Source organism: Rhinolophus sinicus, chromosome 13 (assembly GCF_057876585.1).
Source record: "Rhinolophus sinicus isolate RSI-liver-muscle chromosome 13, RSI-T2T, whole genome shotgun sequence".
Taxonomy (NCBI): domain Eukaryota; kingdom Metazoa; phylum Chordata; class Mammalia; order Chiroptera; family Rhinolophidae; genus Rhinolophus; species Rhinolophus sinicus.
Window position 1 is genome coordinate 712,613 of NC_142513.1, and position 26,894 is coordinate 739,506.

General features: G+C 60.9%; 1 protein-coding gene and 1 long non-coding RNA gene across 5 annotated transcripts; one reads left to right on the plus strand and one right to left on the minus strand.

Annotated features, from left to right (window-relative positions):
• The first annotated feature begins 2,101 nt into the window (after nucleotides 1-2,101).
• On the plus strand, nucleotides 2,102-13,877 carry YTHDF1 (YTH N6-methyladenosine RNA binding protein F1). 4 transcript variants are annotated; one of them, XM_074318151.2, is made up of 5 exons: nucleotides 2,102-2,428; nucleotides 2,606-2,630; nucleotides 3,685-3,764; nucleotides 8,550-10,070; nucleotides 12,676-13,877. In XM_074318151.2, the coding sequence occupies exons 1-5, from the start codon at nucleotides 2,402-2,404 to the stop codon at nucleotides 12,700-12,702; spliced, it is 1,680 nt and encodes a 559-aa protein (XP_074174252.1). In that variant the 5' UTR covers nucleotides 2,102-2,401; the 3' UTR covers nucleotides 12,703-13,877. The 4 variants fall into 4 exon arrangements, with proteins under 4 accessions (XP_074174252.1, XP_074174254.1, XP_074174253.1 ...); XM_074318153.2 differs by lacking the exon at nucleotides 2,102-2,428 and adding an exon at nucleotides 5,878-5,927 and having other exon boundaries at nucleotides 2,440-2,630; XM_074318152.2 differs by lacking the exons at nucleotides 2,102-2,428; nucleotides 2,606-2,630 and adding an exon at nucleotides 2,646-3,414.
• An 8,646-nt stretch (nucleotides 13,878-22,523) lies between these two features.
• Nucleotides 22,524-25,601, minus strand: LOC141568226 (uncharacterized). Its single transcript, XR_012491292.2, has 2 exons — nucleotides 24,792-25,601; nucleotides 22,524-22,796 (listed from the first exon to the last, which is right to left on the minus strand). It is a non-coding gene; the product is annotated as an uncharacterized LOC141568226 (long non-coding RNA).
• Nucleotides 25,602-26,894: the final 1,293 nt, after the last annotated feature.

Consider the following 26,894-nt stretch of genomic DNA (forward strand, 5'->3'; position numbering starts at 1 on the left):
AATGTGACCTTATTTGAAAATAGGGTCTTTGCAGATAGAATGAAGTTAAAATGAGGTCATGCTGGATGTGGGTGGGCCCTGTATCCAATGATAGGAAAGGCCATGTGAGGAGGAGACAGAGAGCCAAGGAGCATCAAGGACAGCTGGGGTCACCCGGTGGCCTAGAGGCAGCAGGGAGGCCCCTCCCCTGGGGCCCCTGGAGGGAGCTTGGCCCCGCCCACAGCTGGATTTCAGCCCAGGGAAACCGATTTTGGATTCTGGCCTCCAGAACTGGGCGAGAATAAATCTCTGGTGTTTTAAGTCACTCAGTTTGAGATCCTTTACAGAGCAGGCACGGAGAACTCACCCCCCGCCCCCCCACCAGTGTGCTGCATCAAAAAAATCACCTAAGCTCAAGGCCAGCTTAGCCTGCTTGGGCATTTGTGGGTGAAGACGGCAGGTAACAGCTGGTGTTTGTGGGCCTGGCCTGATGCCAAGGGTGCCCAGGCCTCATTCACGCCCCATGGTAATCCTGAAAGAGGGGAGTTACTCCTCCCACAGCAGAGGAGGAAGGGAGCGTGGGCAGCTGAAGGATCCAAACCTGCTGTGTGGCCCCAAACCCCAGTCCTGCCCACTGTGCTCTCCTGCTTGAGGGACGTCACATGGGGAGAGAAGAGCAGGGGCTCCGAGAGGGCTGACTGTCCAGGTTCTGACCACTGGGATTCTCCTGGTCCTGGGGCATAAGTGCCTGCTGTTCTGGGCCCGGGAGGACTGCCCCATGTCGGCTCCACCCCAGAGACGGACGGCCCCGCCCATCAGCAATCTTGCTGTCAGCCACCATCCCCATGTGTCTTCTCTGTGTCTGTTGCCTTTCTGGATGTGTGTCGTTCATTTTTGGACCCAAATGCATGGACTTCATCTTGGCATGAGCTGCCCACGGCCCAAGCATATCAAAGTCCCACTGGACCCAGGTTCATCTCCGGGCATCAGACGAGCCTTTTAGCCTTTGCCCAGCCTGCCTTTCCCACCTGTAGGTCAGGCAGGGCCCGAAGGAAAGCCAGTGAGGAGGGTTTGGCGTAGCAGTCCTCACACATGGCTGTCTGCCCACTGGTGCTGTCTATGCCGCCGGCCGCAGTGGTGACGGATGTTGCCTGGTACCCACCCATCCTGTCTCTGCCAGCAGTCCCCATCCACGCTGCTTAGCCCATCACCTGCCCGCTGCCATGTGCTGGGCGGGCTCTGCTTAGGGGAACATTCCTGTCTGTGATGCCCCTGCCTGACACCCCACCCTGAGCCAGCATTCCAGGACTCTCTCTCCCACCAGGATGAGGACAGGACACAGCGGGGCCTCATGAAGACATTACACCTGCCAGAGCTGGAAAGAAAGCGGTGGGTGGAGAGTGGCCACTACAGAGGCCCAGGAGCTGGGAGGGGCATCCAGGCTGGGGACCCCGCGGGCTGTGGGGGTGAGTGAGGAATGAGACCCGGGCTCCCCTCAGGAAGTTAGAGCCAGGAAGGGGCTGTCCATCCTTGAATACAGGCCAAAAGGATCCTGTGGCTCCTGGACACCGGTACAGCGCAGAGCTGAACCTGCTTGTCCTCCCTGTAGTGAAATCTGAGGTCAAGAATCTAACATGCAAACTGGCTGTAAACTGGGGAGCCCCTTGGAGACTCAACAGAGCGTGTGCAAAGCAGCACCCTCAGGAATACTGGAGTCCAGGGCTCCAGTGGGGGGGGACAGCTGCTGCAGAAGGCGAGGCCACACACAAAACTCAGGAAGCCCAGGAGGACCGCCCCAAGAACCCAGAGCCCCTCTGAGGGTTGCTGGTGGGGCTTTGGGGCCAGCTGCAGGGTCGACTGGACCCCAGCCCGTGTAAGGGCTTCAGGCGGGTGGCCTCACTCGCTGGCTCCGCTTTTTATATCTCGGGTCTCACAACCTAAGCCCGCACGTGCCTCCTGGGGGCAGTATCACCCCCGCTGCTGCCCACGTGACTTCCCGGGCTCGCCCCGCCCCCGCCACAGCCCCGCCCACGCCGCGCGATGCAGGGACCCCGGCGCGAGATCCGTCCTAGCGGGCGGCGGCGCGCAGGCGCAGTGCGTGGCGGCCGTCGGCGCTCCCGGCCTTCCCCGCGCGCGCTGACGTCGCGCAGCCTCGTCGCCGCCGTCGCCGCCGCCGCCGCTGCCGCCGCCGCTGCCGCCATTGGAGTCGCCCCTCGTCCGTGCGTCCGGTCCCTGCTCGGCGTCCCGCGCCGCGCCCCACGAGCGGCCCGCGCTCTCAGCAGCCGCCGCCGCCACCCGGCCGGCGCCCGGGGAGGAGGCAGCCGGCCCGGGGCCGCGAGAGCGCGGGTGACAGGCCCGGCCTCGCGGGAGGCCCGAGCCGGCGGGCGCCCCGGCCCCGCGCCGCGCCGCCTGTTCATGAAGCATGTCGGCCACCAGCGTGGACCCCCAGGTAGCGGGCCGGGCCGGGGCCGCGGGGCCGGGGTCGCGGGGCCGGGGTCGCGTGTGAGCGCGGGGCCTGTTCGCGCCGGAGCGCGCCCCCCGCCCGGGCGGCGTTCCGGTAAATAACTTTGTATTTCCTTTCCCTCGGGTTGTGTCCGCTCACACGTCCCGGCTTGCGACGATGCAGAGAACAAAAGGACAAGATAATAAAGGTAAGCGAAGCCGCACGTTCTGCAGGCCCTGGGTGGACGGGGAGCAGGAGGCCGCTGCGAAAGCGGACCATGTGGGGCGCGGACGCTCTAGGGAGCAGCATCCGGTACCGGAAACTTCTTCCTCTGCTTTGGGGACATGAAACTTTAGGTGGTGACATTTGGGGAGAGGCGACAGGTCGGAAACGGGGACTTTCAAGGAGACGTAAATGGGTAGAGTAACCGGAAGATGGTTGATTGGATGGAGGCAGGGAGGGAGGCCGAGGGCCCGTGACCTTCCTGCCTGCGCCCCAGGTGTCGGGCTGGCTGGTGGGAGAAGGGCCTGCCCTTGGCCCTGTAAGCTAGCTCCCCGCCCCGGCGGTCACAGCCCTGCTTGCTAAGTCCCTCATCGTCGCTCCTGATACTCTGGCTTGGGATAAACCCCCAGAACTCACTCTGGTGAGAAGCTGTAAGTGACACTTCGTGTTTACTTGGGAGACTGTTTTTAACCAGTGTGTGTGTTACAGGGGTGTAACCAAATATGGTTAGTCGTGTTTTAAGATTGGAAAAGGCCCAGCACTTTATTTACCTCTCCTTTCATTTCCTGGCTGAGCATCGTAATGGTGGAAAATAAGTGGCGAGCCAGATAATGATGAGTTCAGAAACATCATCAGTTACAGCCTTTTCCCTGTTGCCCTGGCTGACGGCTGCCTGGTCTTCTCTCCTCCACATACAGTTGGGCTTCTGGAAGCGCCATCCTCTGGCGTACATATGGACCACTCCATCTTTGCCAAAGCCCAGTTACAAGGTCCTGGCGTTATTTTGTCTGCACCTCTGTGTCGTCAACATCTACTACATTATGATGAAATCCTTATCAAAAACATAATATTGAAAGTTCTGTGTTGCCATCCTAATCAGTCGTATAAATAGATGTTCCATACTGATTGTGTCCATTTTTAAGTTAAAAGCAGATTCCACTAGAAATTGATGGGCATAGACTTTATGACCTTTAATTTCCATGCTTAAAAGTAATTTCTAAAAATTCAAACATAATGTCTGTTTGTACTATTTGTTCCAGTACAAAATGGTTCTTTGCATCAGAAGGATACAGTTCATGACAATGAGTTTGAGCCCTACCTTTCTGGACAGTCAAACCAGGTGAGTTTATTTGTTTCTAATGTAACATTTTTACATTACGTAGTTTTGACCGAGTTTTGCAGTCCATCTCTGCTGTGCTGTGTCTCACTTTATTATCCTAAATAACAAAGAAGCAGACTGTAAAACACTAGAAATAATAGAAAGATTGCTAATGAAGACGGGCTTTGCGTTGAATGAGGATGTGAGTGCAGTGAAGCTGGCTTCTCTCTGGAAGGAACTAGCAGGTGGCCTGGCTGGCGTGCAGGCCGAACTCTAGGTGGCCTCGGCGTTGGGGGGTCGGAGTGCACTGTCTGGGATGGAGTGGAGACGCAGGTAGTTCCCGGATGCTCCCTGATGAGTTATTTTTGCTCTGGACGGTTGGACTTGTGGTCTAGGAGAGCAGCTACGATCCGGACTCTGGAGCCCGACCCTGCCTTGGATTTGAGTCTTAACCCCACCACTGACTGACGCGTGATGCTCCTGAGATTGCTTGCCCTCTGTGCCTGTTCCCTTTTCTATAAAAGAGTGGTGAATCCTCATGGAATTTTGGGGGAGTGACGTTAGATGGTGCACGTAAAGCTCGGAGATGGGACCTGGTACAGGCCCGATGCGCTGTGGTCGCCTGATTTCTTGGGTATCTCCAGATTTCCCAGCCTTGGCACTGTGGACATTGGGACTGAAACATTTTTTGTTTTGTGTGTTGTGGGATCTTTAGCATCCTCCCTGGCCTTCAACCACAACGTGCCGTTAGTAACTGCCCCCCATGTGACAACCAAAAGTGTCTTGGCAGGTGTCCTCTGGGGGCTAAATTAATTGCCTTGGTTAAAACCACTGGGCTAGCTGGAGTTTAGGTTTACGTGTAATATCTGCCACTTTTAAAGTGCACTGTGCTTGTTTGCTTTGGAATAAAAGCAGGCTTTGCCCCTCCCTGGTGTGGAATAGAGCCAGTCTGCCTCTTTTCTCGCTCACCTGCCCTTCTCCAAAGTGTCCTAGAACTTGTCTTCATCCTCCTCCCTTCCTCGCCTGGCACACAGGCGGCAATGGGGACCCTGAGAATTCCCCACCACCACCACCACCACCACCACCACCACCGTGGGGATGGGCTTCGCCATAGGAAACGGCAGGAAGTTAAATGGACGCAATGTTTTTGACTATCTGATGTTTTTTTAGATCATTTGACTACTATAGCAGTATTGTGTACTAATTTTAACCAAAAGTGGGGGTGGTTTCACTACACTTGTGTCAGTGAACAGCCTGGAAGCGGCCCTTTTGTTCTGCGTGTTAGAGGCGTGCTTTCCAGCAAGATGGTCACCAGCACTTAAGGGTGAACCCAGGCTCTGGGTTGAGAACATTGCCCAGAAACGCCCGCCCAGCCAGCCGCCGTCGAGGGTAGGCGGCAGATCACCTGGAGCGCGCTTCGTGTCATAGATGAGGAACCCGGGCCCCCCCCGAGGCCTGTCTGCCCAGCGGGGTGGGGCGGGTGGTAGTGCAGAGCCAGGCACAGAGCAGGCCCCTGCTGTCCATCCCTGTGTGTGTCATCACCTATTCCCAGGGCCACGCTGCGGGGCTGCCCCTGCAGTCAAGACTCACCGGAAGTGTTGCTGCTTCCATTTGGGCTCTGCTGGCGAGTCCCTGTAGGAAGGTGCCCTCTGCCCTTCAGCCCCAGTTCTCAGGTTAAGTGAGAGAAGGTGTGGCCGGAAGCGGGAAAGTCACAGTCCTGTCACTGCGTGCAGTGCTTAGCGTGAAGGGACACGTCTGTACACTTGCCCTCGCACGCGCACATCTGTGGAGACGGCTGTATCAGTCGGCCCGGCTGCTTTCCTTTCTAATGCCCACACTTGCGGTGGGTGGGCAGGAGGCCACCGGCTCTGTTGTTCTGTGAGGCCTGACCAGGTGGGCGACTTGGAGAACACCTGCCTGTGCTGCGCTGTCGGGGGGCTGTCACCCTCCAAAGCCACTGGTGCACACTTTCCCGCGAGTTGCCCCGGGGCCCCTTCTGTGACTTGAAGTAACGGTGGTCAGTTTTGGGGAAATGAGGGGGGAAGGGAGAGCTCCAGGGAGAAGTGGGCGCTGGCTGAGGGGCTCTGATAGGGCTGTGTTGTCCTTCCCGCCTTCCCCGTTCTCTTGTTTTCAGAAAGGTGAGGACACGCCGAAATGACCCAGAGAAGTCCCTCTGAAGCTGCGGTAGGTGCCGCTGGCCGACGACCAGGCCGTGCCCAGGCTGGGGCAGGCCGGGCGGTGTGGGCAGCCAGGGAATTGACCGGGACACCTGTGTCCACACGCAGTACTCACTGTCACACTCACGGGTTTGCTCAGTCACCTCGGGCAGGGACGACTGGAAGTGAACTGTTTCCCTCTAACGGTTCAGCTGTGTCCCAGGTGTAACAGGAAACGCTCCCTTTCTCGGGAAGTCCCGTAGACCTGTGGCGGCTCCAGGCCGGTCACTGCGACTCGTTCCAGCCTGTGCTGAAGCTTTCTCGTAGAGCCACGCTGGTTCCCACGCTGTGACAGGCTTCAGCTCCGCTGGGGGCAGCGCCCCTGGAAATGCTGGGCGGGGCCCAGGAGCTGAGGACGCTGTCCATTGCCATGTGTGTGGCAAGCATCCCTCACATGTCACCTTCTGTGCTGTCTGGCCTCAGTTGTCACCCAGGCTTTCTGTCACTTTGAGGTGGTTTTCTTCACCCAGCAGCACAAAGCCAGGCCAGACGGATGTCTCGTAAGGGTATGTGCTCCAGGGGAAGAAACGGGGAGAGAGAGCTGGCTTCTGGTTGCCCCGGGCGCTGGCTGGCGGGGACAGGGGAGCGCGTCTTGTCGTTGCGTGAAAGCTTTGGCTTCCCTAAAACGGGGTGCCTCACAGTAGACTTCCACCCTGAGATTCAGCTGGTGGGACCCAGTGGCATCTCGACACACTTACTGTGAAGTTGCTCACAGCTGCGCTCCTCAAGGCAGGAAGCAAATGCAGAAGTTGGTGGGTGTCAGAAGCTGCGGTCTCATGTGTGCCCTGCATGTGACCTGTGGGTGACCTGCCAGCAGCACAGGAGCTGAAATCGCAGCCTTGAGCATAGGAAAGCAGGCAGGGCTTGTCGGAGGAGCCCCTGGGCTCTGCTGGTTTCCTGGGTCTGTGTCACTTTGTCACTGTTTGCATAATTGCTCTTAATGTTTGTATATTTTCCCTTTTTGAGTAAGTGCTTCTCAGCGTGTTCCAGAAATGTTTTCCTTGTGCCTCTGAAGAGTCCTTCCGTTCCTCCCTCCAGTCCCTGCCCTTGGTCACTAATGGCTGAGTCACTTTATTGTTTGTGAAACTGAAAGCTTTTGAGTAATGTCAGGATTCTTGCCTTCTCGGAAAAACCACTATAGGAAGCAAACATTTCCACTTGAAACGGTTCTTGTCATTCAGAATGAGAGCTTCTTTCTTTTTTTAATGTGGTTCAATTTTAGTAAGTATGAGAAACTCTTAATTCTAGAATAGATTCATTGCTTTATTGTGCTTTACCGTGTGGTTTTCCAAAGGAAAGGATCAAGGGGTAGTAGTCACTGTTCGAAATTGTTTTGTTTGGCGTGCCCACCTGTTCCCCAATTTTTCTTAGTCACCAGTACACGCCCCCAGAGTCCAGTGCTTGGGATGTCGTCTTTAAGGTCAGGAGACGGATCCTGCCTTGAAGACCTGATGCAGTGTCGCCTGTGAAAGCGTCAGAACAAGATGGGGTGGTGGGTCTTCTCACTTAAAGACAGGTGGGGGTTGGGGTGGGAGGTTCTTAGCTGACGCCCTCTGTGTAGAACTTTCTGGTTATTTGGGGGATGTGGGGACTTAAGAAACCAGAAAACAGCATCGTAGGCAGGAGAGCTCGTTTGCCCTGCTCCTGTTTTCCTTGCAGCCTTAGAGGGGCGTCCTCTCCCCACACTTCCTCTCCAGCACCCCCACTGGACACACTCCCCGGACACTATTTCCGTTACCTCCTCAGACTGGCCTGGGGTGAGGGCCCAGGTCTGACCAGAGCCCCTGGGTGAGTCTTTCCCGTCTGAAACCCACACCTGGAGACCTTTGGAGTCCCTGAGTTGAGGCCCTGCCACCTTAAATCCCTCTGAGGTTGTGGCCGCCACACACAGAGTGCTTCCTCTGGGTGAAGCAGCTGGACCCGCAGGGCCTGTGTGCTGCCAGGCTCGCTGGGAGGCAGAGCCTAGGGCTGTGCCCAGGCAGCCATGGGGTGGGGGTGGCCTGGCCCATTTGGACTCCTGTACGGCGGGCTGTCGGGAGAGGCGTGTGGAAGGGTGTCTGAAGCGGCCCTGACGGGCAAGGGGTCCTGTGGGTTGAAAGTGGGAAAGGCTGCTTCCCTTGGGCAAGCTCACATCCATCTGTGGGGCAAAGCCTCAGCCCTGCACGGCCCTGCCTGTCGGCAGAAACACCTGACCACCTCTTTGCAGCTGTTCTCACGTCGGAGCTGCCTGTGCTCTCGTAGACGTCACTGCCGGCCGGGCAGGCTGAGCCGTGGGCTGGGCTCTGCTGGATGGGCCGCTTCTCAGTGGTGAAGCGGAGGGGCTGCTGCCAGCACTGCTGTCCAGTCAGTGTAGAGTGGCCAGACTTAGTCACTCGACTGGACTCCAGGCCACAGCAGGGGGTGCTCTGCATGTGGGGATGTCCCCTGGGCCGCAGCCCCTGGGCCTTTTACTCCCACTTCCAGCGTTTCCGCCGGGGCTGGGGTGCTGTCTCATTTCCCACCAGCCTGCACTTGCACGTGGGCAGGTGGTGGTTGTTTTTAGTGGTCTGACTGAGAGCTGTCTAACTGTGTTCACCTGTTGTTTCCGCAGAGTAACAGTTACCCCTCCATGGCCGACCCCTACCTGTCCAGCTATTACCCACCGTCCATCGGATTCCCTTACTCCGTCAGTGAGGCGCCGTGGTCTACCGGAGGGGACCCCCCCATCCCGTACCTCACCACCTATGGACAGCTCAGCAACGGGGACCACCATTTCATGCACGACGCTGTGTTCGGGCAGCCCGGGGGCCTGGGGAACAACATCTATCAGCACAGGTTTAATTTTTTCCCCGAAAACCCTGCCTTCTCGGCCTGGGGGACAAGTGGGTCTCAGGGCCAGCAGGCCCAGAGTCCAGCTTACGGGAGCAGCTACACCTACCCCCCGAGCTCCCTGGGCGGCACGATGGTGGACGGGCAGACCGGCTTCCACAGCGACACACTCAGCAAAGCTCCCGGGATGAACAGCCTGGAGCAGGGCATGGTCGGCCTGAAGATCGGCGACGTCACCGCCTCTGCCGTCAAGACGGGGGGCTCAGTGGTCAGCAGTGTGGCCATGACTGGCATGCTCTCTGGCAACGGTGGGACAAACGTAAACATGTCGGTGTCGAAGCCAACGTCCTGGGCCGCCATCGCCAGCAAACCAGCAAAGCCGCAGCCGAAAATGAAAGCCAAGAGCGGACCTGTGCTTGGGGGTGTGCTGCCCCCTCCTCCTATAAAGCATAACATGGACATCGGCACCTGGGATAACAAGGGGCCCGTGCCCAAGGCCCCAGCCCCCCCCCACGTGCCGGCCCCCCAGCCGGCCCCCCAGCCCCCACCGCGCGTGCCGCCTCTGCCCACTCAGGCCCCCACGCTGGCCCAGCCACAGTATCAGAGCCCTCAGCAGCCGCCCCCCACCCGCTGGGTGGCCCCACGCAACAGGAGTGCAGCGTTTGGGCAGAGTGCAGGCACCGGGGGCGACAGTCACTGTGCGGGCAGCACCCAGCCCGGCGGCACCGCGGGCGTGGAGTGCCACCCCGTCCTGGAGAAGCTGAAGGCGGCGCACAGCTACAACCCCGAGGGGTTCGACTGGGACCTGCGCAGCGGGCGCGTGTTCATCATAAAGAGCTACTCGGAGGACGACGTGCACCGCTCCATCAAGTACTCCATCTGGTGCAGCACCGAGCACGGCAACAAGCGCCTGGACGGCGCCTTCCGCGCCCTGGGCAGCCGCGGGCCCGTCTACCTGCTGTTCAGCGTCAACGGCAGCGGCCACTTCTGCGGCGTGGCGGAGATGAAGTCGCCCGTGGACTATGGCACGAGCGCGGGGGTCTGGTCTCAGGACAAGTGGAAGGGCAAGTTTGACGTGAAGTGGATTTTCGTCAAGGACGTGCCCAACAACCAGCTGCGGCACATCCGGCTGGAGAACAACGACAACAAGCCGGTCACCAACTCGCGCGACACGCAGGAGGTGCCCCTGGAGAAAGCCAAGCAAGTGCTGCGGATCATCGCCTCCTACAAGCACACCACGTCCATCTTCGACGACTTCTCCCACTACGAGAAGCGCCAGGAGGAGGAGGACGTGGCTCGCAAGGTGGGTCTGGGTGGGGGCGGCGGGGGCCCAGCGTGCTCACAGGCGCGGCCCCTGGTGACAGGCGGCTCAGGGGTCGTCGCCGCCCGACCTCAGCCTGTCTCGGGTTCTAGGAAAGGGTGGTTGGACCACAGAGCACATCCTCTTAGGAAGAACTTAGGGTAACTCCCGCTTTGCTTTTCTAGCACAAGGCTTCCTCGTCTTTGTCATGTCAGGGGCACTGCCCTCAGCTGTTGGGAAGTGCTGGTCTGCAGGTCATTGCTTACCTCTTCTCTGGAAAGCCGTGTCCTCAGGTTTTGGGAAGTTGACCTGCTTCACTTGGGTGGAAAGCGTGGGGCAGGTAGATGCAGACGTAACAGCACCGTGGGCATCTGTGGCCCACAGCGGTCTGAGACGCTGAGCCTGAGCTGTCCAGCCCGGTGGAGAACGGGCTCAGGGGCCTGCACACTGGCCAGAAACAGTGACGGACAGACATGCGTGACACACCGGAAAGAGTTCACCCGGAGGTTGTCTCCCGTGCTTGGTTTGTTTTTAAACGTCCTTGGTTTCGTGAAACGTCAATTGATAATACACGGCTTTTCCGTCCTTTTGCGGCTCTGTGTTAAAGGAAGAGTCGCACATCCGTGCCCGTCAAGTGTCCTGAAGCATTTGTAGCAGAAGGGCGTGTAAACGGGGCCTGTGGAGGACGCTTAGTCCTGTGGGCAGTTGTAAGTGACACACAGTGACAGCCTGGCTTTGCACACTTTGAAAACAGGTCGCTCTGCTTCACTCTTGTGTGGAAAAGAAAAGGGCTTGTCGTTGCATTACTGCCGTCCTACAGTTTAGGTCTTCTAGGTACGGCGTAAACACCAAAGTACATGCAGTCGCCAACTTTGCGGCTTGGACCACGCACCCTGACGCTGGCAGTTGGCTGTGTCGTTTGTCGTCAGTGCTGGGACACGTGGCTCTTTTCCTAACCCTCATGGGTTCTGATGCTGGTGGCAAGCCCCTCACTTGCCCGGCGTCTTCACGGTGCTGATGTCCTGAGCTTGCACTGTAGCAGCCAGGGCCTCGGGTGACTGGCGAGGCTGCTGACGGGAAGTGGAAACCGGCAGTCGGACTGCGCGTGGCCTGGGGCCGTTCCTGCAGCTATTTCAGCAGGCGTTTGAAATTCCCCCAGAACAATAACACGTGCGTTGTCCTCCCCTCTCGCTTCCCAGACGCCTCACTGGGCGTCCTCAGAAGGCGCCCCAGGAAAGACTGCCACCTCCCAAGCTCGTGCCCACCGTGCCCCAGGCCCAGGCAGTCAGTGCTGACTCCGCTGTGAAGAGTAACCGGCGGGAGCCCCCACTGCCCACTGTTGTAGAATTCAGACCGCGCTGAGCTCACATGGGGGCTCGGCATGGTCTCCCAGGACGAGGGCCCCAGGGCGCCCGTGGTCGTGGCCGTGAGTGCGTTCAGGAGCGCGCCGTGCTCTGAAGGGTGGACATGCTGACAGGAGGTCAGGCAGGAGCTCCCAGACGCGAGCTTGCTGGGGGCCGCCTGGGCAGTTGGCATAGGATGTCTAGGAACTACCCGCCTTTGTGAGCAAGATGCAGGTGCCATTGGGTAGGACTGCTGTCCTGCCCTCTCCTCAGCTAAGGTTGGGCAATGCTGCTTCCTGAGGGCAGACCAAGTCCTGGAGCTGTGCGGCTTGTAGCTGTGGCAGTCACTCCTTGGGGCGCTTCAGAGAGCGCAGTGACAGTCAAGGAAGGGTCCTCCTACCTACTGGCCTGGAGCCCTGGCCCGGGGTCTCTGCACAGACTGGCCAGGAACTGGGGAGACGGGCTGGGACGTGTTGAGGACTTTCTCTAGCGTGAGCTGTGCTTCCTTTGTGAAGTCGGGGGTTTTTAAGAACACGAGGTGAACCCCGCAGTTGTTGGTCGTGGAAGGGAGCGGGGCGCAGGGCCTGTCGCCCTCCGAGGTGCTCCGGCAGTACCACCAGAGGCCGGCGCCTTCCTGGGAGAGGCGGCGCCTGGATTCTTCCCTGGAGAACACAGTACAGAGCTGCTGGCTTTGCCGTGTGGAATTCAGGGCCGGGAGGGGACATGGACCTTACAGCGGTGCTGTCCCTTCAGGCCCGGGAGCTGCTGTGACAGCTGCAGGGGCCTCTGAAGTGGAGGGCGTGGGGAGAGGACGTAACCCAAAGACACGTCCACTCCAGTTGTAGCACACGGGAGAGTTACCCTTTGTCTGCTAATCCCACACTGGGACTTGTCACTGAGCAGCCCCGCACAGCATCGTCCTTCACTGGCTCCGTCCTGTGGGACGGGCGGGTGGAGGTGGGCGAGCGTCCCCACGTCCCCAGCTCAGTGCAGTCGCAGCGCTGTGAGGCAACCTACCAACGAGAAAGGGAAGCTGAGCGGGGAGCCACGGCTGCTCAGACCGCCCGGGCAGGCAGGCGGTTCTCCTTCGGGCGGGGACACCGCTGCCGAGGAGCCCGGCTGGAGCAGGTGGGTGCTGGTCAGAGGGAAGTGCCCAGTGCTGCCTGGTGTGGCGGGGCCCCCTGGGCAGCCTGACACCTCACTTTTGGGGGAATTTCCGCACGTTCACTCCATGTGTTAAGCTTTTTTCCTGTTTGTTTTTGCAGGAACGACAGAATCGAAACAAACAATGAGGACCTGCCTTTTCTTTCATGATCTAATGTTTGAGACACGGCATCGAAGGAAGCGTGCTCGGTGCTGTCCTGGTTCAGCCCCGCTCCTGCATCTCTGCGTTCTGTGGTCTCCTTTTGCCCAGAGGGAACCTGGGTATTTTCCTATGTATTATAGTATTGTAGAACTCACTAATAAAGGAGAATGGTTTTTGTCAGCCTGTCAGTCAGATTGCATAACGCGCAATTGAAATCTCTAAAAACAAAAAACCTAATACATCCCAAAGATTTTTTTGATTTTGGCAGAGATTATGTTCTCATTCTTATTTGCAGTCATGTGACGTCTTCATGAGCCCGACGTCTCACCCCTTACTGCTTCATGGTGAACACAACAGGCCATAAGTTGTTTTGTTATGCAGTGTATTCTCTTAAAATACTTCTCTTAGAAATGCCGAAATCAAGAGGTGAAGTGTCTCACCTTGTTTGGCTGGTTTGCCATTTTTATCATCCGCTATCTGTCTGAAATGCTGATCTGCCCATTTGGGTTTTTTACCGACAGAAAGCTAAGTTTTCGTTTTCCAATTTTGCTCCACACTGTTTCCTCCCGCAGCCCCACGCTCCCGGGGCAGGCGCTGTGTCTGGAGGGACTCTGACAGGCCCTGGCGTGCGGCTGGTGCAGGTCCAGTGGCCCTGCGCCCTCGCTGTGTGCACGGCGTTTTAGTCCCGCTCTCTTCACTGGAGAAGGCTGATGCCGTTTTTGTTTCTATGCCAAGAATCTGAGCTTTAACGAGTAGGATCTGATGGCAGGCAGTGTGATGGTTGGTGCTGCCCGCTGTAAATTTCACCGTGTGTCTCAATCTGTTTTTCCTGTTGAATGGGTGAAAAAAACAAAAACAACCCTTTTAGAAACTGAACTTGCTGTCACGCTTTGTGGAGTGGGGACCGTGGGGGACCTCGCGTCACCTGCTGCATGGAAACAGTGCTCGAGCTGCCACTCCAGCGCCCGGGCCATGCGGAAGGCAGGTCCTCCCGGAACCATTTACTCCGGAAGCCCCTCTGAGGTCAAGTTGAAGCTGTGTTCTTTAGACTTGTATTTAGAGCGCGCCCCTCTGAGCTGTTGCTGCTGGCGGAGTCACGGACATCGGACCCCTTTTCCTCCAGGAGAACACAAGCCTTAATAAACGACACCTATTGAGCAAGCCTGGCGTCGTGCATCCTTCTCCCCGGTGGGGCGTTTCTAGCTGCAAAGCCAGCGGCAGAGTCACCACTCTGAGCCCGTGGGGGCCCGCTGCAGTGACCGGTGCCCCTCAGACGGAGCTGTGCCTGCACTTGCTCCTTGTCTGTGCTGAACAGGCAGAGGAACTTCTTACAGGCCCAGTTCTAACCCAGAATTTGTAGGTTTCCCAGCATTTCTCTGTAGCCTCCAGACAAGCAGCAAAGCTGGCGGAATTCAGCTGGAGCACCTGGCGCCCGGCCCTGTCACTGCCCGCTCACCCACTGCGCTCCACCTGCCCCCAGCCCCTCCCGCTGCGGCCGCCCTCTGGAGGGGTCAGCGTGCACGTCCTCACATGGCTTTCCCTTTGGGGTAGAGTTTATAGACATGCATAGATGGTGGCAGAGTTGTGACAAGTGTGAGAGAAAGACCCGGGTCACCAACATTCCAGGGAACCCTTGTGCCCTTTCTCAGGCGGTGACGCTGGAGATGCCACAACGGACGTGGGAGGCACGTCCTGCCGCCAGCAGCTCAGGCGGTGCCCTGCCGCCTGGCCGTGGTCTGTAGACGTGCTCACAGCTGCTGCTGTGACCTCCTGTGAGAAGAAGACCCGTGTTTGCCGGCCCTTGTCTTACATGTGTGATCACTGGGCTCCTTGAACAGTGCGTGGCTCCTGGCTGGTAAGGTGACAGGCCGAGGGGGACACTGGGAGGCACTGCACGAGGCCATGGCTTGACCCCCCACTGAGTCACAGCAACAGGGTTGGGGCTTCCACGGGTGTGGGAGGAAGGCCGTGGGCTGGTGACAAGGAACAGAGGCAGGTTGGCACCTGGGTCTGTGACTGGCATGTACTGAGTCCCTACGTGTCACCTGCTCTGAAGGCTCCTGGGCTGCCTCGCTTGCCTCCCAGGCTTGCCGGGGCGCTCGGTCTCCAGCAGCTAAGTACTTCAGAGGAAAGAGGGCTCCATTTTAAACGTGTGCCAGGCTCTGCTTGTGAGGCTGCCCGTTGTACCCCCCAAAGCCATCTGGTCGGCCTTGCTGTCCCTCTGTCCCACCCAAAAGCACGCCATGTTAGGGTTCTTAAGTTCCATGAATGCCAGCAGCCTGTGATGCTCTTTGAGGTCCCGCTGGCTCTAGAAGTTCTTGGAGGGTCTGACTGGAATTGTGCAGATAGCACCCCTAGGCTGGCTGCTGTGTCACCTGCTGAGTCCACAGGCCCCTCAGCGCCAGGGTTAAGTGTCCCGCAACGGGAGCGTGGCAAGGAGTGGCTCAGCCGCTGGTGGCCTCTCCCTGGGTACAGATCCTGTCCTGGTTGCTTGCTGTCCAGGACCGACGGCCTTTCTCTGGTAGGACGAAGTGACCAGGTCAGCAGCCTTGTGTCCTAGTTGTCTCTGGTCCTCACTGCCTGTCTCAGCAAGGTGTGTGCTCAGAGACTTATTCTTCCCCGCCCCCCTATGCGTGCCCCCCATGCCCCCCTGTGCGCCCCCATGCCCCACACCACGGCTTCTTCCACAACCCGCAGTGGCTTTTACGATTTGCGTGTTCAGTTATCTTTTCGAAACCAACGTGTTAGAAAAAACATTTGAATGGTTGTCCTGCACTTAATTGTACTATAATAATTCTCCATGGATGAGAGTGACAAAGTGAAATTTTTGGAGCTAAAATAAGAAAGACCCAGTAGACTGTTTCTTCTCAGAGTTCATCTTTATTTACTGGGAAGGACCCCAAGAAGAGGATCCAGGGGAAGGTGTGATGGGGAGGGGCGGCCATGCTGGGAACTAACCACACGTTTGCGCTTCATCCTGGGTCTTTCGCCCAGCACGTCACCTGTCCAGTGACTGACAGAGCTGTGACACTTCTACCTATGGGCCATCTGACTCCTGTTTGGTTATTAACACACTGTCCTTTACAGCATTTGGGGGCGGAGGAGGCTTCTGGGAGGAAGCCTCAAGGTCTAGCTCTGCTGGCCTCCCTGCCCCTCTCTGCTCTAGACAGCAACACACACCTCCTCACAGGCCTGCTGAGGAGGCCCCAGGGTCCATTCCCCCCACCCCGGCTCCTTTCTGCAGGGTCCCCGGATGGCTGGTCCTTGGTATCCTCTGGAGATGGGGGACATTGGGTCAGCTGCTGACTGCTGTCCCAGGGCCGGTGCACGGTGAGCCGTTTTATGGCTAGGAAAGCCCTGGGCAGTAGGCCCGTGGACGTGGGAGTGAGTTTAGTCCTGGGGCTGGTGCAAAGGGGAGGGGGCGCCCGCCAGCAGAGACCAGGGGCCGGGTTGTGATGCCAGGAGCATGGTCCCTCCCCTCTCCCCTCCTGGGCGCTCAGCAGGCCACTGCTTCCCTGGGCCACCCATACACCGAGGGCCCTTCCTGCTGGGGGGCATGCCCTGACACTGACCACCACCTCTGTGGGAGGCCATCACCGAGTGATGTCCCGAGCTGTGGCTGCCCCCCACGGCCCCCACTGTGTGTGTTGGCTTTGGTCAGGCGAGATCTCTGTGCTGCTTGCCCGAGCCCTGAGACAGTCCGACCAGAGGCCAGTTTCCAGCCACAGCTCGCGGGCCAGCCAGCGAGTGGCCTGCTCCCCAGCGCTCCCATGTTGGGTCGGCTGAAGGGCCTCCTCTGCCCTTCTCCCCTCTCCTCAGGGCTGACATCTGGGTTTTCTTCCTGCCCAGGTGTGCTGCTGGTGCAGGTACCAGAATCCCATAACCGCACGGAGCAGGTCCCACTGGCCCCCAAGCCCTAAGGTCACGGGAACCTGAAACTCAGCCGCTGGGGCTCTGGTCACTGGATGGCTTTGAGGGGACAGGGCTTGGTGACGCAGCCCCTGTCACTGAGGGCCACTGGGCCAGCTGGGGGGATGAGGCCCCCAGGGTCACAGAGCATATTCAGAGTGTGAGCAGGACCTCCAAAGAGGAAGGAAGAGCCCAGAGGGCGGGTGCTCTACCAGAAGCCTTCCCAGAGTTGGTGAGGCTGCGCCATCTCCCGGGCAGGGTTGCCAGGGGGAGGCCGTAGGCACTGGGATAGCGGGGGGATCTGGGGTGAGAGGGCATTGGGATGGAAGCAGTAGGAGAGCAGTGGGCATCTGCGTCCAGAGATTAGGAGTGGGTGAGGGCATGGGGCCATGGTCTGAGAGGGCTGTGGTCAGGGCAGCAGGTGGAAGCCAGAGGCCAGGGAGCTGTGCCCGAGCTGCCTGCTGTGAGCTGGTCCTTCCCGCAGCCAAGTAGGCCCCATGTGTGTCGTCTCCTCCCGAGAGCCAGGGGTGCAGGCCCAGCCTTCTGGGATACTTCCTGGGGCTCAGGGGCTCAGCTGTACTGGGGATGTGGGCACTAGGGGGGCGGGGGAACGTACATGTCCGTGCTGCCCAGAAGACAACCAGCCCTGCCTGGCCTCACTGGGGCGGTCCCCTGTGGGTGTTTTACTCAGTGTGGCAGGCAGTGAAGCTTGGGACCGGCCCGCTGCTCCCGGCAGCCTGGGGACCCAGATGGGGATGGCACGGAGCTGACTGTGTCCACTGGCCATGGAGGGGCGCTGCCTGGTGGCTACCATGTGAGGTGGGGAAGGGCTGGGTGCCCCACTTGGGCAGAACCCAACTGGAGAGGAAGGCCCCACCAGGGTGGGGCAGCTTCAGAGGGGTGCGGGGGAGCAAGGGAAGGACCCCAAGGAAAGCCTGTGCTCAGGGAGTAGTGGGGCTTTGATGCCTCAGGTGATGGTAGTGGTGATGGAGATGGGGATGATGGAGATGGTGGTGGAGATGGTGGAGATGATGGAGATGGTGATGATGGAGATAGTGATGGAGATGGTGGAGATGGTGATGATGGAGATAGTGGTGGAGATGGTGGAGATGGTGATTATGGAGATAGTGGTGGAGATGGTGGAGATGGTGGTGGAGATGATGGAGATAGTGGTGGAGATGGTGGAGATGGTGGAGATGGTGGTGGGGATGGTGGAGATGATGGAGATGGGGATGATGGAGATAGTGGTGGAGATGGTGGAGATGGTGGTGGGGATGGCGGAGATGATGGAGATGGGGATGATGGAGATAGTGGTGGAGATGGTGGAGATGGTGGTGGAGATGGTGGAGATGGGGATGATAATTATACCAACTGCTCATAGTTGCTGAGTGAACGTGTTTTAATTCACTCTCCAACCACAGAGGACGAAACGAGGCACAGAGAAGTGAGGTCTGAGACCGCTCGTGCCCAGTGGCTGGGGTGCCCAGCTTCCTGCCCGCTGCCATCAAAAGGCTCCCCACTCTGTCCCAGACAGTTCTAGCTGGGTTCCTGGACGTAATGTAGGAGCCCATGTTACCCTCACTGCCCACCAGGGTCCTATCCCCTGCAAGCTGTCCCAGACCTCGGCGGCTCTTGTGGTGGCCTGGTCCCTGCGAGGGACTCAGAAATATTTGTTGAATGAATGAAGAGCATCCAGGTGTGCAAGGCGTCTCACCTCCTGTGGGCCTGGGTGTCTCTCCTCCCCTGGGAGCTGGGGCAGGGGGCGTCTCCCAGCGGGGAGGGGGCTGCCTCTGCTGTCACACTTACACATGTGGCCTTTGGGGCTGGCCTCTGCTGTCCACGCCCGCTTCAGGTCCCTCCCAGCCCTGTCCAGGTGCAGAATCCTGCAACTGCTCCGAGGCGCCCTCGTGTGGTCAGCAGTGGCAGCTGCAGAAGGCCGGCGCAGAGCCAGGTCCACAGAGGTGCCTGAGGTCTGTGAGCAGGGCTGTACTCAGACTCTCCCTGAGCTCGGTGTGTGCCCTTTGTGAATCAGCCTGTCCTGACCCTGCACAGACAATGCCTGCTGCATACTGCTGACCGTCCGTGCATGCTTCTTGAGCCATGGCAGGGCACACAGCCTGGGGCAGGGAGTGTCCCAAGCTTGGTCTTGTTGGTGGGCCGTTCCTGTGGGCACAGACTCTGCTCACAGGGCAGAACTTCCCAGGGCTGGTCACAGGTCTTGGTCTCAGTTTGAGGCTCTCAAGAGGGTCCAGAGTGGTCACAGCCCAGGACAGCCCAGGTGCCCTCCCCGAGTGTCTGGAGCCCCTGGCATAAACTCGAATGGAGGTACAGCCCTGCTGGCAGGTAGGAGTGCCGATGCCACTGGACTCTGCAACTAGAGTGGTGTCTCCTGCCCAGCCGTGATTCTGGGGTCAGGTCCTGCCACGAGGTTGTGTGGACCCTGTGTTGGGGAACCGGGGGAAGGGAGGGTCTGCAGAGGCCCACAGACATCTGGCAGCAGCCTGAATGGACGTAGTAACTATGGCTGAGGACCCTGCACCCGGGGAAGCACCTCTTACTGACTGGAGGTGCTGCGTGTCTCCATCTCGGTCAATTTCCCGTTCCTGGTCCTGGGGAGGGGGCTCAGCTGCCCTTGGCCATTTTCGCGGGCCCCATTCCCATCACAGTGTCTGCAGAAATGGCTCGTGGAGGAACCTGTTCGAATAATTTCTACTCCGTTCCCCAGCACAGGAGCAGCCCCGCCTTCCTGCTCTGAGTTCCCTGGGAGGAGGGGGTTTGGGGAGCAGCCCACCAGCTGGGGTGCGTATAGACCTGGGAAAGGCAGGTGTGCGCCCATCTCTGTGGCCATTCTTGTCATGGCTGCTCCTGATTCCCCAACAAGGCAGCCAGGGCGGTCTGGGCACGTCCCCTCTGCAGAGACGAGGACAGCTGTAGGGACACAGGTGCCTGGCCATGCAAATGTGTCCTCTCCATGCTCCCCTGAATCGTGCCCCAGCTCTGGGCTGGCGGTCAGCCTTGGCCTCAGCAGCCCCTGAGCAGGCTGTCTCATCCACCCGTGGGAGACACACGGGCTTTATTCTTCCCTCTGTGCAGAGAAAACAAGGTCCGCAGGGAGCGTGATGCTGGCAGGAAGGTGGGCCAGCATCCGTGCTGGGTGCAGAGTACAAGTTCTGGGCTCAGCCCCTGCGGCCTGGACACATGGCCCTCCCCACACTGCGGCACTCATCTGATGGGGCCTGCTCAGTGGAGGCCTGAAAACCCTGCAAAACCACACACACACCCAGGGAACTGGGGCACAGGTGCATGGTTACTTGAGGACTCCTTTATGGGAGGGTTCTAGGAGGAGGGAGCTCCCCAACTGGAGGGTCCCCGGGGACCCTCACCAGAGACCAACCAGCCCAGGACAGTGCCGAGGGCCATCCACCAGCTCTGTGTCCTCCTCCCCGCCTGGCTAACCACTCAGAAGGTCCGTTCTAGTCAGGAGCCAAGTCCCCAAGAAGAGAGATGGGCGAGCACAGAGCCCGGCCCCGTCCCTTATCCAGAGGGTAGGGGGAGCAAAGGCCACCTCCCATATGAGAGAAGGTCCATGCCGCTGATGCAGGGAGGTTCTGAGCAGCCCCCAGAGAAAGCTCAGACTGGACAAGGGCCACTCCAGCAGGGACACCAGACACGGGGCTGCCTCCCCCCAAGTCCCTTCAGTGCCGACCTGGAAGACCTTGGGGCCCCTGCTGGGCCCCTCCATAAACTCAGACCAGACGTGCCTCTGAGGTGCTGTCCCCCTCACAGCGGGCGGAGGGAGAAGGGGCCGCCATGCCCAAGGCCAGTGCTGTGGGGCCAGCTCTGCGGCTCCATGGTCAGGCCGCAGCCAACTGGGGGCAACTTGGCCCTTCCCCGCCCTTCAGGGGCAGGATATGGGGTGGGAAGATCAGGCCCTTGCCTTCAGCTTGCACCTGCAGCGTGTCTCAGAGAGAGCTGGAGGTCTGAGCCGAGAGAAGGATGGGGGAGGCAAGAGGGGTGGGGGTTGAGGGGCCACAGCTTGACACCTAAGTGATCCCTTCTGTGCTGGTTTTGTTTCCTGCCGTGGCCCAGGGGCTGGGGATTTGGGGGGACCAAGGTCCTGCTCAGGCTTGGAGCCTGGCCAGAGGGGTTCATCCTCGCCGCCATTAAGAGGAAAAACTGCGCAGCTGCAAAGCAGGGTTGGGAACATGCTGGAGGAGAAGGGGGGCGCATATGGGCGCCTCCCCCACTGATCAGCGCTAGAGCGGCCTGTCGGCCAGTAGACAGCCAGTGACCCAAGCAGCATTCCGGGATGGGGGACCTGGTGGGTGAAGGGAGGAAGCCCCATAGGGAGCCAGCAGGCGGAGCGCATGCCAGAGCGCCAGCAGGTGGCGCTGGCTCCCGAGGACAAAAAAAAATGCCTGCAGCAAACCCGAGTGGGTGTCACTGCGGCTGCAGAGGGCGGGGGAGGAGTTTGCCACCTTCCCCCTGGCTGCGGAGCCTCTTGTGCCTGAGTCCTGCATAGTCCAGAGCGGGATTTGGGCCTGGATTCCGTCAAGCGCATCCACCTGCCCTTGTTTGGACGCTGGACACAGCTGTAGACGTGCCCTTTTCTTCCCCTTCCCCATTTTGAGCCTCGTCCTCGTCCTCGAGGCTCCGGGGCGGTTGCAGGAGCTCAGTGAGGGCTCATCCCCGCCGCGCGGTCCGGCGGACTGAGGCAGGACAGACTGCAGTGACCTCAGACCCTACTCCACCCCCCTTGTTGCCATGGCAACTGCCCAGAGCGTCGGGGGTTGGGGCAAGTGGCCCTCCGGACACTTTTGTCCCGCGGGACCACCCCACCGCCAGTACCACGGACAGCGCCCCGACGCGCCGGTGAGGTGGCGCGATCTCCCCAAAAGCCGCGCGGCCGCCGATTTCCGGTGCATGGCGCCGTCCCGGGCCCCAGCCGGCTCCCACTCCCCACTCCGCTGCTCCCCGCGGACCCTCCCTTTGTCTCCCCGCCCCTGCACTTCCTCGGACACCTTCTCGGTTCCTTCTGCCCTCTGCGGGCTCTTCCGCACTCCAAGCTGAGGATGCACGTGGCTGAAAGCCGAGGCCGGATGGCCCAGCCTGGTCCGGACCTGTCTTCCCCCTCGGTCGCCCCCACCCGCCCGCGACTCCCGAGGTTCGCGGGCCCCTTTGTGTCCCGCAGCCAGGTCCCCGGCCCGGCAGCTGAGCCGCCCTCTGGGCGGGCGCATTGTTCGCCGGATTTGTCCGCGGCGCGAGGGGCCGCCGGGGGCCGGGCTCGCCTTCCTCCCGCGGGAGGGGCGCCGCGCTGGCCGGGCTCACGGGCCATTTCCATGAGAAAGGAGCGGCGGAGGCGCCTCTCTTGGCATTCACCGCGTGCCTTAATTGTATAGACATTAAATCAAGGTCCGCTGTGAACACGCAGAGGGGCCCTCAGGGCTGCGGCGGCCGGCGAGCGGCCGGGCCGGGGTCGGGGCCGCGGCTCCGGCTCGCGTGGGGTCCTCGCGCAAAGGGCGCCAACGCTCCAGCGTCTTGGCCGTGGGGCGGGCGGGGCGGGGGCGCTGCGCCACGCCGACGGTGCTTTCTCGGACTCCAGCCCGGATCCGCTCCCAACTCTGAGGAACCCACTCTTCTCTCCCTTCCGCAGCAGGGAGGGGGGCCCACGCAAGCTCCTGGAGGCGTCCTGGGAGCCTGGCGCCCTGCGGAATCGCGGCGTGGAGGCGCCGAAGCCGAGCGGGTGAGCGAGCGTGTGCGCGCCCGGCGCCTCCCGCGGGCCGCTGAGAGGCACAGAGCCCTCTCTCTGACAGGGCAGGGCGACAGCCCCTCCCGAGATCCCTCCCAGGCCGGGCCCCGAGCGCGCAACGAATGCGGTTAAAAGAAAGAATCTCGATGCACAGGCATGAAAAACAGTCTCTTTTTACAACCCAGAGAGCTCGCCCTCCCCGCGCACTGGGGCCCGGCTAGAAGGCGCTGGAGCTGTGGGTGGAGAGGACGACGGGGAGACCCGGAGAAACCGCTCGCGGAGCTCGCCCGGCCCCAAGCGCAGTTACCCGTCCCGGGCGGGAGCCGCCGCCGCCTGCCGCTCCTCGGCCGCCGCCGCCTCCGCTCCCCGCGCCGCCCGTTCCCGCCTCCTCTGCGGTGCCCGTGGACCCCGCACGTCGCTGCCTAGGAGGAGAGCGCGGGGACACCGCAAAAGGAGCGGGACAAGTCCCTGAGTGCCGCCGGCGGGCTGGGAGCCGAGAGTCTGCGGACTCAGCGCTGCAGGCTCCCAGCTCCTGGTCGCCGGGCCGGCCTGGGCACTACTGTCCCCGCGCCCGCCGCCGCAGCTGCCTCTGCGCGTATCCGCGCTCGGCTCCGGCACCGGGCGATTATCACTGGGGCGCGCGGTGACGTCACCCGGACACCGGCTCCGCCGCCTCCCCGAGGTGTCCTTGAGAACTGCGGGGCACGCGCGCCGCGCACACGCGCACACACGCACTGCGCGCCCGGTGCCTCCGCGCACACTCGCCGCGTCCCGCCCCGCGCGATCATCCGCTCACACGGACGCCGCCCTCGAGCGTGCCTGGCGCCCTCCAGCCACACGTATGGCCACGGAAACGCTTCTCTCTCACACAGACTCCCTCGAATCCTTCCCGCGACCCTCCCGCACTCACACGAGCGCGGCTCCTGCAGCCCATCGACTGCAGCCCCTCTGGGCGCACCTTGACACCCACCAGCCACGCCTCTCCTGCACGCAGCGGAGCCCCACGGGCACACCTCTGCGCTCAGGCCTTCGCCGCAGGCTCGCATCTCCTGTGCTCTTTCCCCGCAACGCACTCCCCGCCTCAGCTTGCACCCCGTAGTTCCTCAGGGGCCCCCTCCAGCCACCCGGGAAACGACTTGCGGAGGAAGCGCGCAGACCGCGCGCTCACTCGCCGTAGGCCCTGCTGTGTGTCTATGCCCAGGAGGGAGATAGCGACCCCCCCATCACAGACTGCTCCCCTTTCTCCCTGTGTCCTGACTGGTGTGGGGAGTTTTTGCCCCAGGGACCACGGGAGCACAGGTGACACGTCACGGCCTGACTGCTGAGCCAGTGCCTCTCCTTGGCGCCCTGCGGTGGATGACCCTGATCCGCCTCTCTAGAGCCAAAGATCAGAGGCTCCCCTAAACCACACCACCTCACATCTCCCCCACGGGCCTTTGTTTCCGTGCAGACGGTGAGGGAACCACAGGCCCGGGCCTCGCCAGCAGGCCTCTGCTCCCTTGCATGGAGGGAACTCCAGGCCACTCGGCCCCTCCACCATCTGCCCTCAGAGCAGAGTCCGCTGACCCTCCCACCTCGGGCACCGTCCTGCTTCCTTCCTTCCAGCCCTCTCCAGCACCGCAGAGCCTTCAGAGAGGCACCTGGGAAGGGGCTTGGGACCCTGCCCCAAATTCCCGCTGCTGCTCAACCCTCCAGGGCGCCCCTCTCCCTTTGGTGTGGGTTCAGTCTCAGCCTAACCAGCGCAGTTTCTGGCCCTTTGCAGGTGTCAGGAATGGCCCTTCTCTATCGAATGGGATTCGCAGATCCCTACTCCTCCACGCAGAAGCAGAACCTTCACTACCCACGTCCAACGCACGGGAAGCCGCCCCAAGCCTACCTGCCGACAGGCACAGCCTCACGCCATCCAGACGCTCTCACTGGAGGGGGTGGAGGGAGGGGAACGCCGGGCAGCTGGCAATTTCAGCATCTGAATGTATCACCTTCCGCCTCTGCCCCCCACTCCCAGGGATCCTCACCCTGCTGAGGCTGGGCAGTCCCTATGCGGTGGGGTCCGCTGTCCATGGTGTTGAAACGAACCCTGAACCCCAGTCTCATCTTTTCCCGCGTCTCTCTGGACTTTCTGCCCCAGTCCTCTCCCATGAAGGGTCGGGCCCAGGTGCGGTTTGAGGGCAGATGCACCCCCAACCCTTCGCTGCCTGGATACATCCAGCAGCTCTGGCTTCAAGTTCCCTGGATTGTTCGCATTCTAAGGGGAGAACTCAGCTTTAGGGACCCAAATCTTTTCTCAGGTGCCCCCTCCCTACAGGCTGGCTCCCTGTGGGGCCAGGGGAGGGTCACCGCTCTTCACAGGCTGCCTCCCCTGGCCCAGCACCTTACCACCCAGACCTCTCCGCGGGAGGTGGGAGGGGCGCCCCTACCTTTGGATCAGGCTGGCTTTCTGCGCATCCCCAGCGCAGCCCTCGGGCATGTCCTCTCGCCATTTTTACCTCTCCGAGTCCTGGCACCGATGGGGTCAGAGGCTCGCCCCTTCTATTTCCAGCGACCGGCAGCTCCCATGCTTGCCCTCTGGCCCTCGGGAGAAAGGGCCACCCTGGGTGTGGGGTGAAGTCGACCGGTGGGTGCTGCGTGGGAAAGGGGCTTCCAGCCTCTGCCCTGCCCGCCCTCTGTGCCAGCACGATGGGGACCTTCTTGGTGGCCTCAGAGCCTCCATAGGTTTCATCAAAGTCAACTCACTGCTGCCAGGCTCGGCGCGGGGGTTGTACTCCCGTTGGCTCCTCTGGGACCGCCCAGCCTCACCCGCCCAGCGTTCTCTCCGCCGGTGCCGGTGCGGCCGCTTCTCCCCAGCACACCGAGAATTTGTGTTTGTGGATTCATTTATTTGCCAGCTCCGAGAGTTGTGGCAGGGGGCTCCCGGCTCAGAGTGAAGGGCGCAGGGAGCCAGGCAGCTCAGGGCTCCAGGTTCCAGGCGGCTGCCTCCGCGCGCACAAAGACCCCTCCCCTCGCGCCGGCCGGCAACTTGGATACGGGTCAGGTGGCTCCTGGGGCGGGATCCGGGAGCAGGAAGGGAGGGACTCGGTCGGGACCCCCTCCCCCTTCCTTCCAGTCTGCCACTGTGAAAGCTTGCGAATAGCGTGGGATTAAACAAATCCACAGAAACGGGGAAGAACCCTCCCTTTCTGCTCCTGCTTCCTTGTCACACCGCCGCCCCCTCCTGGGCACCAGGCTTGTCATTCCTCCAGAAAGGGGAGGGGAATGGTCACATCTGGGAACCGCTGGCTCTTGGCCTCGCGACCCTGCCCTCTTCCAAGGTGCAGGAGGACCGCAGATCAGGGTCTGGGGACCCACCGACAGGGGTAGGGGAGCGTGGAGGCCAGTGGCTGGGGCCTGTGTGCAGATGTGTGTGGTGGGGGAGACAGGGCTTCCAGTCAAAGGGAGGATGGGACAGTTTGCTGGCGTGGGTGGGCACAGGGGCTCCAGGTCCCACCCCTGCTCTGCGTCCCTTGTAGCCTCCAAATGGTCCACAGCTTCCAACCTCTGACTTGGGTGGTCCAGGCAGCTGAGAGGCCCCCACCCACAGACCTACTCATTCAGGAGGCCCAGGTCCCCTCCCATGAGACACCAGTGAGTCCAAACCTTTCCTGAGGAAAGCACCCCCCCCATCAGAGGGGCTGCTCCCACATGGCCACAAGGGTCCCAGAGGTGGGGCAGGTGCCTGATCCCACGGGGGCGGCCCCCAACCCAGCTGGGACCGTCTGCTCTCCCTCCCCCTGGGGCTCCCCCACCCCACGTGCTCAGAGAAGCTTTGCCTGGCTGCTTCTTCCTGTGTGGTTGGGGGGTGGGCGTGCACACACAGCACAACCTCCCGCAGGCTCAGGCAGGTCTCCCCTGTCTCTCCATGGGGCCTGATGGGCACAGAGTCCCTCCCCTCCCCTTTGAAGCGGGTGGGGGGCCGGGACCCCTGCCACGCCTGAGTGCTGAGGGCCGGAGCGAGGGACCACAAAGGCGGCAATTGTGAGCCTGGCCAGTAGCACAATGGGGTGGGGGCCGCTCAGGGGCCAGGGGCTCCCGCATGGAAATGAGGCCTCAGCCCTTCCCCCCTGCTCCCGCCCTCCTCCCGGCCCCACAAAGAGGGACAGACCACAGAGCGCCCAACAGCCCAGAGGTGCAGCTGCCTCCATCCTGGTCCGGGGAGGTCTCTGGGCCTGAGGCCGTGGAGCTGCTCGACCATGGTGGCCTCGGAGTGTTTGCGGAGGGGGGCCAGGTAAGTGGGCACTTGGCCGGGCTGGAGGCCAGCACTGCCACCCCAGGCGGGGCCTGGAGTGAGGCCGCTGGCTTGATGCCTGGCCAGTGGGGGAAGCAGGTCTTTGTCTCCCAGGCACCTCTGCCCCACCTCCCTGAGGTTCACCACCCCGCTAGGAAGGAGAGCCACAGCCAGCTGCCTGCCCCATGGGCCTCCCAGGGCTTGACCCCACGCCCCAAGGCTGAGTCCTGGCTTTGGAGCAGCACCCCATTTCCTCCAG